General features: G+C 50.1%; 1 protein-coding gene across 1 annotated transcript; it reads left to right on the top strand.

The window, feature by feature from the left end:
* Nucleotides 1–3075: 3075 nt before the first annotated feature.
* On the top strand, nucleotides 3076–6060 carry LOC100835745 (60S acidic ribosomal protein P0). The gene is made up of 5 exons (XM_003573584.4): nucleotides 3076–3449; nucleotides 3592–3660; nucleotides 4634–4732; nucleotides 4810–5202; nucleotides 5550–6060. Exons 1-5 carry the CDS (start codon nucleotides 3183–3185, stop codon nucleotides 5691–5693), a joined length of 972 nt encoding a protein of 323 aa, XP_003573632.1. The 5' UTR covers nucleotides 3076–3182; the 3' UTR covers nucleotides 5694–6060.
* The last annotated feature ends 5628 nt before the right edge of the window (nucleotides 6061–11688 follow it).

The raw sequence follows: 11688 nt of genomic DNA, 5'->3' as shown, positions 1-11688 counted from the left end.
GCCACATTATCACATAATTAATTTGTTCACACCTGAAAAACTCATACTTTTACACATCATGCATGTTACTTCCATCAAGTTATCCCCACTAAGCGAAGAATGTACAATTTTATTATATGTTTTAAATTTTAAATACTCTTTAGGATAACTAAAAATTTCCACAACAAAGTGCGGGGCACCATCTAGTTAAAAGAATAAACAGGCCGTGCCGAGCTGGCCTAAGAGCCTGAGAATGAAGTACAGGCGCCGCACAGGCAAGTCTGTGCCGGCCCAAGCACGCTAGGGCCGAGCCCACCCGGCCTTCGGGCCCGCGCCAATGGCTATCTATAGTCATAGGCGCCGGCCGAGCAATGATACGCGCGGGGGGAAGGATTCCACTAGGAATTACAGAGGGAATTATGGAGTATATTCGGATTTGCTATTGAGAAGTCGCATGTTTTTAAAAAGAGATCGATGAACATCAGATTTTAACCCAACGGCTCTGATACGTCTACTGAAATTTAAGATTTTTTTTCTTAAAACAGGCGACTGAAAATAGCCACACCCTTTTTTACTTTACTTTATAGCCCGAAATACAAAGAGGACATTAAAAAAAACAAATTACAGTCAAGTCCAGCTCCCAACCTGAACCAGAACACGTGTCGGAACCAACTCGTGGAGGTGCCGACCAGGGCATACACCAATGTCAACGAGATCCTGCCACCGTCCAGCGGGGAATCCACTGGAACCGACTAAACATCAACTCAGAGGAAAAGAGAATATAACGAAGCAAATAATCTTCGATGAGCTTCAACATCGACATTCTCGAGGCACCCCATGATAGGACAAGCACATATGCCCCGAGAGAGGCTGCGACAGCTGAACGGAGATGGATGCATAGTCACCGTCTCCGGATCAAAGACGACTTGTCCCATAAGCGCATGGGAAGCCGCCGAGAGGGGCAAGAACCATTCATAGCGTGGAAATGACCATAAGGCCAGTCCTACCTCCGGTGCAAGTAGAGAAGGAACACTACTTCACCGAAGCATAAGGAGAAGAGACAAAAATAATGCAACATAACTCCATGCCTCCAGACCCGCATGAACTCTGAGGTGGTTTTATCGAAGATGTCAAAGCAAGACATCTGGAGGAGAGATGTTTTGAAGCAAACTCCATAGGTCTAAAAGAGCCTCCCGATGTACTCACGCCAGAGCCTCTTTCCCCCACGCCCGCGTCGCTCCAGGGGGCGGCTCGGGCGAAACCCTAGCCGCCACTGCCCCCAGCCCTCTCCCCCTCGCCGCTGCCGGATGAGGCCGTCGGGCTAAGCCCATACAGCAGATGGTGGCGGCGGCGCCCCTTCTCGCGGGTTTTTGCGGCGCGGGGCCGACGTCAAGGGCCGCCGGCAGGTGCTTGCGGCGCGGGGCGGGCGGCGGCGGGGCGAGCGGGGCACGCCGGGGCGGTGCGGTGGCCGGCCGGGGGCGTCTCCAAGTAGAGCCCGGCGGCGCGGCTCCATCAGGCACCGAGATGCAGCGGGCGGGATGGCGGTGGGCGGCGCAGTGCCCCCCTGTGGCTAGGCTTCATCGCAGGCTAGATCCGGCCGGATCTAGGCCTAGGATCTCAGACGCAGTGGCGGTGGCGCGTGTGGATGGTGGTCGGTGGCGTTCTTGGCTTGGCTCGCGTTGAAGTTTGCTTCTGCGGGTTTGGTGGTCTTCTGCAGCCGTGGTTCTGACGCCACTCCTTCGTGGGTGTGTGTGGCGGCGGTTTTGCAGGGTGTGGCTACTTGTGCGAGGAGCTTGTAGATCAGGCCTCGGTGGAAAGTCGAGCTCCGGCCGTGGTGGGAGCCTGCGTTGGCGGCGTCCGTGGGTGTCGCTCACCTCCTTGGAGGCATCGCTTGATTTGGCATGGTCCTACCTTCTCCTCGCTAGCCGAGCTCCGGGGGAATCCCTAGATCCATTTTGGATCGGACGATGGTGGCGCTGGATGCGTCACTTCCCTCCTTGGAGGCATCGCTTGTGGAGGAGGCATCGACCTTGGGACCTGTGGTTTGTGGGCCTCTGGCTGCGTGGAGTTTGTTGGCATCTCTTGTCGCAACGACGACGGTCGAGTGGAGTTTGGATTGCGGCGATGGTTGTTGGTAGTCGGTCCTTCCAGATTGTTCGATGGCCCTCCAAGGTTTGTTTTGCTTCGTCGCTGGGAAGTCGGAGTCGCCAGCTCAGAGGAGTGATGCATGATGACCATGACTTGGTGATGGGCGGTTCGATCTGCGGGGTTCCTATTCGGCGCAAGCCTTGCATACTATCCCTTCGAAGCTCGGCATCAGAATCGGTGCCGCTTGGTCGTTGGCATGAGTGGCCGACTGTTTGGCATGGGCTGACGCGAGCTTGAGCGTGCAGTGGCAGTGACCCGTTCTTGGGCGTTGGTGGGGGAAGTCGGAGTCGCCGGCTCAGGAGGAGTGTTTGCGTGATGACGATGACTTCTGCGAGTAATCTCGACGGCTATCTGCTCGGCTGCGTGCGAGTGTGGGTGGCCAGGTCGGCCAGTGTGGTTGTTGGTGCGGTCATGCTTCATGACGGCGCCGTGGATGTTTGTTACGGTTTTCGTCCTGTTTTCGTAAATTAACTGAACAACTCTATTCTTTTTAATCAACAGATCAAGTCCGAACGGTTGAAAAAAAAAACCCAATAATGCAAGGACTTTTTTATGGTAAAAATGGGGGAAGTCATAGATCTGGTGTCCGTCAGGATCAAAGAAGATAATGCAACCAGACCTTTGGTGAATTAGAACATCTGCAATGGTTATTTTTCACTCAACGCCTTGGTCCTGTTCTCCACGTTTTTTTGAGAGGGCCACAGAATTTTCAATTTCGACCAAAATGGCCGACCGAACACGAGTAGGTTAACTGATAGAACAGAATGGGCCCAGTTCAATGTTTGGGCCTAATTTCTTGCCGTTGTACACATCTGCAGCCCATGCCCATCCCAGAGAATCCGAGGAATCCAGAAAAACGGGGAAAGACTACAATACCCCCGTAACGCACGCCCCACGCCACCCCCATGTTCCTATATAGACGCCGGCCCCTCTTTCTTGCTTCCGCCGCGCTGCTGCCGCAAGACGTCCTCTTCTTTTCCCTTCATCTTCCTCCTCCTCGTCTCGCCACCCAACCGCAGGCAGATCCATCTAGGCTAAGGTTAGCTAGCAGCGAGATGGGGATCATCAAGAAGAAGCTGTCGAAGACCGACAAGAAGCACGCGTACGACAAGAAACTGTGCCAGCTCCTCGACGAGTACCCCAAGGTGCTCGTCGCGTCGGCGAACCACGTCGGCTCCACCCAGCTCGCGGCCATCCGCAGGGGCATCCGCGGCGAGTCCGTCATGCTCATGGGGAAGAACACCCTCATCCGCCGCTGCATCAACGTCCACGCCGTGGACACGGGCAACGAGAACATCAAGGCACTCGTACCCCTCCTCCAAGTAAGTCCTCCTCGACGGCCCGGTCGATCTTGTAAATCTGCCTCTTTTCGTTCTGCTCTGTTCGTGTGTGTGTGTGTGCCTGATCTTGGCGTCGAGGATTCGTGTTCTGAAATCTTTGTCCTTTTGGTGGTGCTAATCGAAGGGAAACGTCGGTCTCATCTTCACCAAGGGTGACCTCAAGGAGGTGCGCGAGGAGGTCGCCAAGTACAAGGTATAAACTACTGCAACGATGCCCTTGTTTCTATGCGCGAGTGACTGTTCCATGATTGCTGCGAACTTATCAGATCGATTGTAGTATGCTATTGGGCGGGTTGCATCGATGTAATAACTGGGCCTGTGCTGTGTAAGGTAAGTCCGTGAAAATTGCAACAGCATGCATGAACTCAATCGATCTTGCTGTAATTATGTGAGGCAGTTCCAGATCTAGATCAATCATGGGAGGAAAATCAGTTTGCATGAATTAAACGTTGCTTCAATAAAGCTTCTCAATTGCATTGCACTAGTGTGGTTATTACGGAAGGGGTTAGAGATCTCAAGGTTATAGTTCTGCAATGCTGCAGGGATCGATCATTCTCTGTTTCTGATACTAGTTTGGCATCTAGCTTTAATTATGGGAGGACCACTAGGGTGCAAGAATTCCCCGATGCTTCAGCAGTAGTACTCCGTAAAACAGCTTATTAATTTTCTCTGTCCTTGATAATACAAGCTTAAGGCCTTAAGGGGTTAGAGATCTCAAGGGTTATTGTTTTGCAATGCTGCATGGATCGATCATTCTTCTGTTTAAGACAAGTTTTATACTAGTTTAGCATCTTGCTTTAATTAACGGAGGGCCACTAGGGTGCAAAATTTTGCTGGTGCTTTAGTAGTTAAACATATTGTTTCTTGTGTAGTACCTGATAATACAAGAAGATTTTACCACAGTCCTTAAATTGTTGCTTGGTTTGGTTTCATTATGAAAGGGGCGAACACTGCTGCATTGCTATTAAAACGTCCTGGAGTAGTACTCTGTGCATAGTCTCCTAGCTCGCGTTTCATTTTTCAAGTACCCCACAGAACTGTTTTGTGTGAACTACTGGGAATATTTCAATCGATCAGCTAACTTTAGAACATTTCCGTTTAGCCATCTTATCATCTTTGTCACCCGGCGAGCCAGTGATTCTGATCTTGTTATTGTTATGCAATAGGTTGGAGCACCTGCTCGTGTTGGTCTGATTGCTCCAATCGACGTGGTGGTTCCCGCTGGAAATACTGGTCTGGATCCCACCCAAACTTCGTTTTTCCAGGTGAAGATATTTGGTGACAACACGCTGTGAATTTACGGTTAAGCACAACTTCTAAGCCTGCTGTTCTTTTCATTCAGGTTCTTAACATCCCCACCAAGATCAACAAGGGCACTGTGGAAATCATTGCAAACGTGGACCTGATCAAGAAGGGTGACAAGGTGGGCTCGTCCGAGGCTGCCCTGCTTGCCAAGCTCGGTATCCGGCCATTCTCGTATGGACTTGTGATCACCCAGGTCTACGACGATGGGTCCGTCTTCAGTCCTGAGGTTCTTGACCTCACCGAGGAAGACCTTATGGAGAGGTTTGCGTCTGGTGTTTCCATGGTTGCCTCACTGTCCCTGGCCGTCTCGTACCCAACTATGGCTGCTGCTCCACACATGTTCCTCAATGGGTACAAGAACGTGCTTGCTGTTGCTTTGGAGACAGATTACTCGTACCCTCATGCTGATCAGATCAAGGAGTATCTCAAGGTAATCTTCCTATCTCTGGTTAATGTTTTCCTTGTTTGATATGTTTGCTCAAATGCGTGACCATTGTTTCTAATTAATAACAATGTTATGCTTGCTGGTTTTCAAACTGTATCATGTATGCCACCTCTTCTTCATGAAAGTTACTATTTGTTCCGATCTCAATGCGAATCTAAGAGATACTGTAGTTTAAATGTGTGAAACCTCTTGCTCTATTTCGTAATACCATACTGAATGCATAGACTACATTTTCTACTATTATGGAATACTAGTGGTGTAAAAACAATTCCACTTTTGGTGATGCTTGTCTTTAGTATGTAATGCATATTTGTGTTGCTGTTGAATTGCAGGACCCCAGCAAGTTTGCCGTTGCTGCTCCGGTTGCTGCCGCGCCGTCTGGTGGTGCTGCGGCTGCCGCCGAGGAGGAGAAGAAAGAGGAATCCGACGGTGAATCTGACGCTGAGGGACTAGGCTTGAGCCTGTTCGACGACTGATAAGCTTCACCATTTTATCTCGCCAAGTTGCCAGTTTGATCGTAGATATATGAGTGCGATCTTTGACCTTAGTTGGCACCTCAAGCTCTTTGCTGGACAAAAAATCACGCTGGACTGCAGTGTGTATTTGCTAATAGTTTCGTCAGGCTATGCAGTTATGTTGGTATTGCTTTGCTTTCTCGTATGTGAGATGCTCTGGTTTCTCGTGTGTGTCTTTCTACTGTGCTGTGGCGATTCATTTTCTGCTGAGGATTTTGGCAAGAAAGCGTACAAAAGGTAGCTCATGCGGATTAGGCCGGCACTTGGTCCCGTTGCAGAGGCCGAAGGGGATGCTTCTTTTCGAAAATAATAAGAAAAACTTTGTCCTGATGGCCAATAAGTAAAATGTTCATGTGTATGAATTCTTTTTTGGGATGGAATAGGGCGCGACGCCGCGCGGTAGAGCGCAATGCCGCGCTGCGGCCCTGGCGCCCGATGCTTTGTATGCGAGTAGCAGAGTCTAGCAGGCTGCATGCAAGCAGCAGCAGGCGTGTGGCCCTGGCGCGCCATGCATTTGCTGCAAGCATCAGCATGCGTGAGATCACTCAATCAGCGTGAGCTACTCAGCTTGTTTCGTGTGAGTCCAATATCTTCGGTACGAGTGAGTTAACAAAATTTAAGTTCCAGATAATTTGCTCCCTAATTCGTAAAAATTATCACACTCTCCGATGAACAGAAATAACTTATGTCTTTTCATTTGTTCAAATATACCATCCAAATTGAACTGACACTTTGATTTAAAATGACCATACACAAACCCTATCCCCCGCCATGCCAATGCACACAAATTGCCACCTCTGTTGAATACAAATTGTCGTATCTAATGAACACAGTAACCATGCCCATATATCTGGTAAAATATCTATCATGCATCATCGCATTCCGCATCTCCCGCACTCCAATTCGACCTACCACCTCCATTCAAAATGACTCCACACAAACCCTATCTCCACGTCTCTCTTAATAATACAATTGTCCTTTCATGCATATAATTTGCCACTTACGATGCACACAAATTGTTACCTCATAATGAACATGAATTGCCACACCGTAATGAACACAAATCACCAGCTGTAATACACACAAGTTGCCACTACTAATGAACACATTAACGATGTGTGTCCATTCATTTTGGTCAAAATCTAGCAACCACTACTGCATCTCTCATCTACTCCACTTCAAATTAAGTTACCACCTCCATTTAAACGACCCATAAGAACTATCTACTTGTTGTCCCGACAAAATACAACCCCCTAATGCACACATATTGTCACCACTAATCTATACTCTATACCATTATATTAAATTCGAAACGGTGGTGATGGTACGGGCGTCGCTGCGGTACGTCACTTTGCCAAAATTACGAATATGCCACCACTGTCCAGGAGATGGGCGCGGTACGTCACATTTGTTCTTCCGTAGCAACGCACGAGGCTTTTTGCTAGTGAATATAAATTGCCATCCGTAATGAATGCAAATGACCATGTCCATATATTTTGGTCAAATATCTACGATCCACCACCGCATTCTACATTTCCTCCATTCAACGGTCCCGCACAAACCCTATCACGCTGTCGCCTTTAATAAACACAAATTCCCACCCGTAATGCACAAAATTTGCCACTCCTAATGAAGATAAATTGTCCCCCCCTAATGAAGATAAATTGCCACCAATGATAAACATAAATTGTTAGCTCTAATGCACACAAGTTGCCACCTCTTATGAGCATAAATTGCCACCCCAAATGAAGATAAATTGTCACTCCTAATGCAGATAAATTGCGACCTATGATAAACATAAATTGCCACCCAAATGAAGATAAATTGTCACCCCTAATGCAGATAAATTGCCACCTATGATAGACATAAATTGCCACCCCTAATTCAGATAAATTTCCATATGTGATAAACACAAATTGTCATTGTAGGTCCAACCATTTCGATCAAAATCTACGACCCCCATCACATCCCACTTCTCCTACACTCCAAATTGAATTAGAGAATTATCACCTCCATTTAAAATGATCCCACATAAACACTATCTCCCCGCCGCTTCTGGTGAACACAAATTGCCACCCAGATCAACAAAACTTCCCACCCATAATGCGAGCAATTTGCCATTCTATTTAACACAATTTCCACCGATGATGCGCACGGATTGCCATCCTTAATGAACACATGTTGCCACTGATGATGCAAACAAATTGCCATTCCTAATCAACACAAAATTTTGTCGCACATTTCGATCAAAAACTAGCACACACACCACCGCATCCCGTATCTCCCCTGCTACGAATCGAGCTATCACGTCCGTTCAAAACAACTCCACACATATCATATCTTTCTATCACCGATCCCCTTGCTGCAACCTGACAATCCACGAAAAAACAAACATGAAAAAGACGGTATATAAGCACGATCCGTACCTCGCCGGCGTGAACACGTAAACGAATGGGAGAGAACGAGAGGGTGCTCATGTACATCCACGGGTGGGGGCTGCTGCATCGGCTCCTATGCACAGCCATCCTCCACGTACGTCTACTGCCTCCACGCCGCCGCCGTCCAGCTCTCCTTCGCCGTGCTCTCCGTCCAGTACCGCCTCGCCCCCGAGCATCACCTCCCTGCTGCCACCCACGGGGAACTCGGGCGGCGCGGGAAGGCGCACAGAGATGGGGGCAGGGTGCGGTGGCGCGTGGCCGCAGCTTGGGCATCGCGGGCGGCAGCTGGGGCAGCTCCGGGCGGCAAAGAGGGGGCAGCACGAGGGGCCGCGGTAGAGGGGGCGGCGCGCATCGGCTTGGGGCTGGGCAGCGCGCGGCCGCGGCTGGGACGGTGAGGAGGAGCCAGCACGAGGGGCGGTGGCACGCGCCGGCCACGGAGGGGGCGGCGCGCGGCGGCGGGGGCAACGGGCGGCTGCAGCCTGGTCGGCGCGCGGCAGCGGGGGTAACAGGGGGCCGCGGCTTGGACGGCGGGGGCAACGGGCGGCCGCGGCTTGGTCTGGGCGCGGCGGGGCAACGGGCGGGCTGGCAGCTCAGGGCGGGCGAACAAGGAGAAGCAGAAGTGAGACGAGGACGCGAGGGGAAAGAGACAGCGTGTCGCGCAGGGAGGACAACGAGCGAACGTTCGCCGGATATAAATCCCTTCTTTTTTTGGAAAAAAAGAGGTTCAAACCCTGGCCTCTCCATACAAATCAAAGTTCACCACGCTATACCTGCAAACTCGATTAAGTGGGTGGCCATTATTAGGTATGCCTTGACCAAACACACCCCCAACATAAAAAAACCAAAGGCTGCACAGGGCACAAACGGATCAATTAATTCTCTCTGCGCCTAGCTGCCGCCCTCCGGCTGTCAGTCCGAGGACTTTGGATTTTCACTCGAAAAACAAGGGCGGGGGTGCTGTGGAAATACCTCGGCAACATCTCGTGGGAGGGGAGAGATGCCCAAGGATATCACGCCATAGTCGTCAGTCCAGCCGACCAAGGGTTTCCCTCGATACCGGCACCACGCCATCGCCAAGCATCCAGATCTGACGAGGAGGAAGAAGGCTAGGAGGCACTTGTCGGACGCCTGCCGCAGGGGCCCTCCACCGAACCGGCCCAAATGGGAACACCCCGCCATGAGCATGCCTGCCTCAGGCAGACGGCGCTGCCGTCGCAACCCCGGGCCAAGGAAGAAGCCCCATGCTGCCCCACGATAAAAGTCCTGCTGCCACCGACGACGTGTTCGTGGAGATTTTAGGGTTTGCATGAGGGAGGGGCATGTCCAGTTCACAACGTATATTTGACAGTGATCATCAGACTGGCCCAAACACATGGTGCATCTAGGCCCTAATGAGGCCTGACCAAGTCCTTTGTCATCATCATCTTCAATAGATTGCCAATTTGGCACGAAATTTATCATTCCAGAATTCATCAAAAAAAAAATACTCCTCCGCATAATTCTTGTTGTGGTTTAATGACAAAAATTATTGGACAGAAGGGGTACTATACAGACAGACACAAACACAAGAGCCAAATACTTGTTGGCCATATGATATGCAAGCTATGCAAGATTATAAAAACTATTAAGATGTCCGTGCGTTGCTAAGGATCAACGAACTCATATATGATTCTTCACCGCGTACAACTCACCCCGAGCAAAAATAATAACAAGCAAAAATGTATGATTAGCGTAAAACAGATTAAATGAAGCCATCTTGAGTCAGGTGATAATAACATTAATTAAACACATATATAATTCTTCTAATTTTTCTAATGCGTTTTAGTAATGCTCGGGCATTTCAAGGGCGTTGCCTTCACATTCGTTGTCTTGCACGAAAGTAGATCAAACATGAATTGGTTACTCAATGTATAGTTTATCACTACCAACACGCTCACTTCGACAATAAGCACCCGAACTGAAAATGCAGACCTATATAAAGCAAGGCAGCAAGTACGAGGCTTGTTATGGATTGGAGGGAGTATATTGCTAGCATATGTTGCATCTTTGTTGATGGAAAACTCACGTGATATTACCAAAAAAAAATTACGAAGATGTTGCATCTTTGTTTAACAACCATACCACTGCATATCGGTAGCTCATTATTAGGCATTGGAGCTTGGGGATTAAATTAGCAGGACAAAGACATAAATTAATACAGAGATAAGCTTCAATCCGTGAAGTTTACGCATGCCAATTCTCAGAGCTCCACCTCTTCGTGCAGCTATATGTACCTCTGCAAGCAAACAATACAGTACTCCAAACAATATCATATCAAAGTAGTCTTGTTCGGTGCTCGCAAATACTCCATACAAAACAGTCCCTGCGAGAAAACTGGGAGCCTAGACGAAGGACAAAAGTACTTGTTGTGGGTTGTGGCTTAGGCAGGAGGCGCAGTACAAACGCCGTCGCCCCATTGCTCGTCGCCTGCTCGTTGATGCCGCCTGCTCCTCCCCATGCACCCACAGCCCAGGCCAGCTACATGGCTCAGCGGATCTGGAGGTTCTTTGTTGCCCTGTTCGTGGATGTGAAGAACCAGAGCAGAGGAGGGGGAGAGACACTACTACAGAAATGTTTATCGGTCGAAAAAGCGCATAAGTAACGGTCGGGGCGCCCGCCGCTAACTTCCTGCCAGTGATGAAGCCCATCATCAGTGACAGGCGGGCCACCTGTTAGTGATGATGCCATCATCAGTGACGGGCGACACATCCGTTAGTGATGACGCCCATCATCAGTGTCGGTCACGTTTCGGCGACCGACACTGATGATGGGCATCATCACTGTCGGTCGACGTGTTCTATCAGTGTCGGTCCTGCGACCGACATTGATATGTTTTCTATAATTAAAAAAGTAATTAAATTGTTTATTCCAGAACACATATTATACCGCACATATATGAACAGAAATACACAACATATGAACAGCACATATATTTCGGGGCGGCGATGAGGAGGGCGCAATTTGGCCGGCGGCCGGAGCTCAAAAAATGGAGCTTCATCGGCGGCCGGTGGCCGGATGTAGCTAGCTAGAGGCCGGAGAGAGAGAGAGAGAGAGAGAGAGAGAGAGAGAGATCGGGGTGGGGAAACAGAGGAGAGGGAGGAGAGAGCTCGCAAGGCCAGAATTCATGGGGACCGACGGCCGGCGGCCGAGCTAGCAAAATAATGGACGCCGGCGGCCGGATCTAGCTAGCTAGAGGTCGGAGAGAGAGAGATCGGGGTGGGGAAACAGAGGAGAGGGAGGAGAGAGCTTGCAAGGCCAGAATTCATGGGGCCCGGCGGCCGAGCTAGCAAAATAATGGACGCCGCCGGCCGGGGAGCTTGAGAAGAGAAGACAAGAGAAGAGATGGGGCCGGGGGAGAGAGGAAGTAGAGGAGAGGTACCTGCTGGGCGCTGCCGCCATTTGGCCAGGGCTTCGCCGACGCCGGAGGGGAAAGTGGCCGCAGCTGGTCAGCGAAGACGTGCAGCGCGACCAGCTGCGGC

This window comes from Brachypodium distachyon, chromosome 3 (genome assembly GCF_000005505.3).
Source record: "Brachypodium distachyon strain Bd21 chromosome 3, Brachypodium_distachyon_v3.0, whole genome shotgun sequence".
NCBI lineage: Eukaryota > Viridiplantae > Streptophyta > Magnoliopsida > Poales > Poaceae > Brachypodium > Brachypodium distachyon.
This window is presented reverse-complemented; position numbering and strand designations above follow the sequence as displayed.

Excerpts from the sequence above, each read along its gene's own strand:
- LOC100835745 (XM_003573584.4), top strand. The coding sequence starts at position 3,183 with ATGGGGATCATCAAGAAGAAGCTGTCGAAGACCGACAAGAAGCACGCG. Across the intron at positions 3,661-4,633 it reads AGGAGGTCGCCAAGTACAAG|GTTGGAGCACCTGCTCGTGT; the intron begins GTATAAACTACT and ends GTTATGCAATAG. Across the intron at positions 4,733-4,809 it reads CCCAAACTTCGTTTTTCCAG|GTTCTTAACATCCCCACCAA; the intron begins GTGAAGATATTT and ends CTTTTCATTCAG.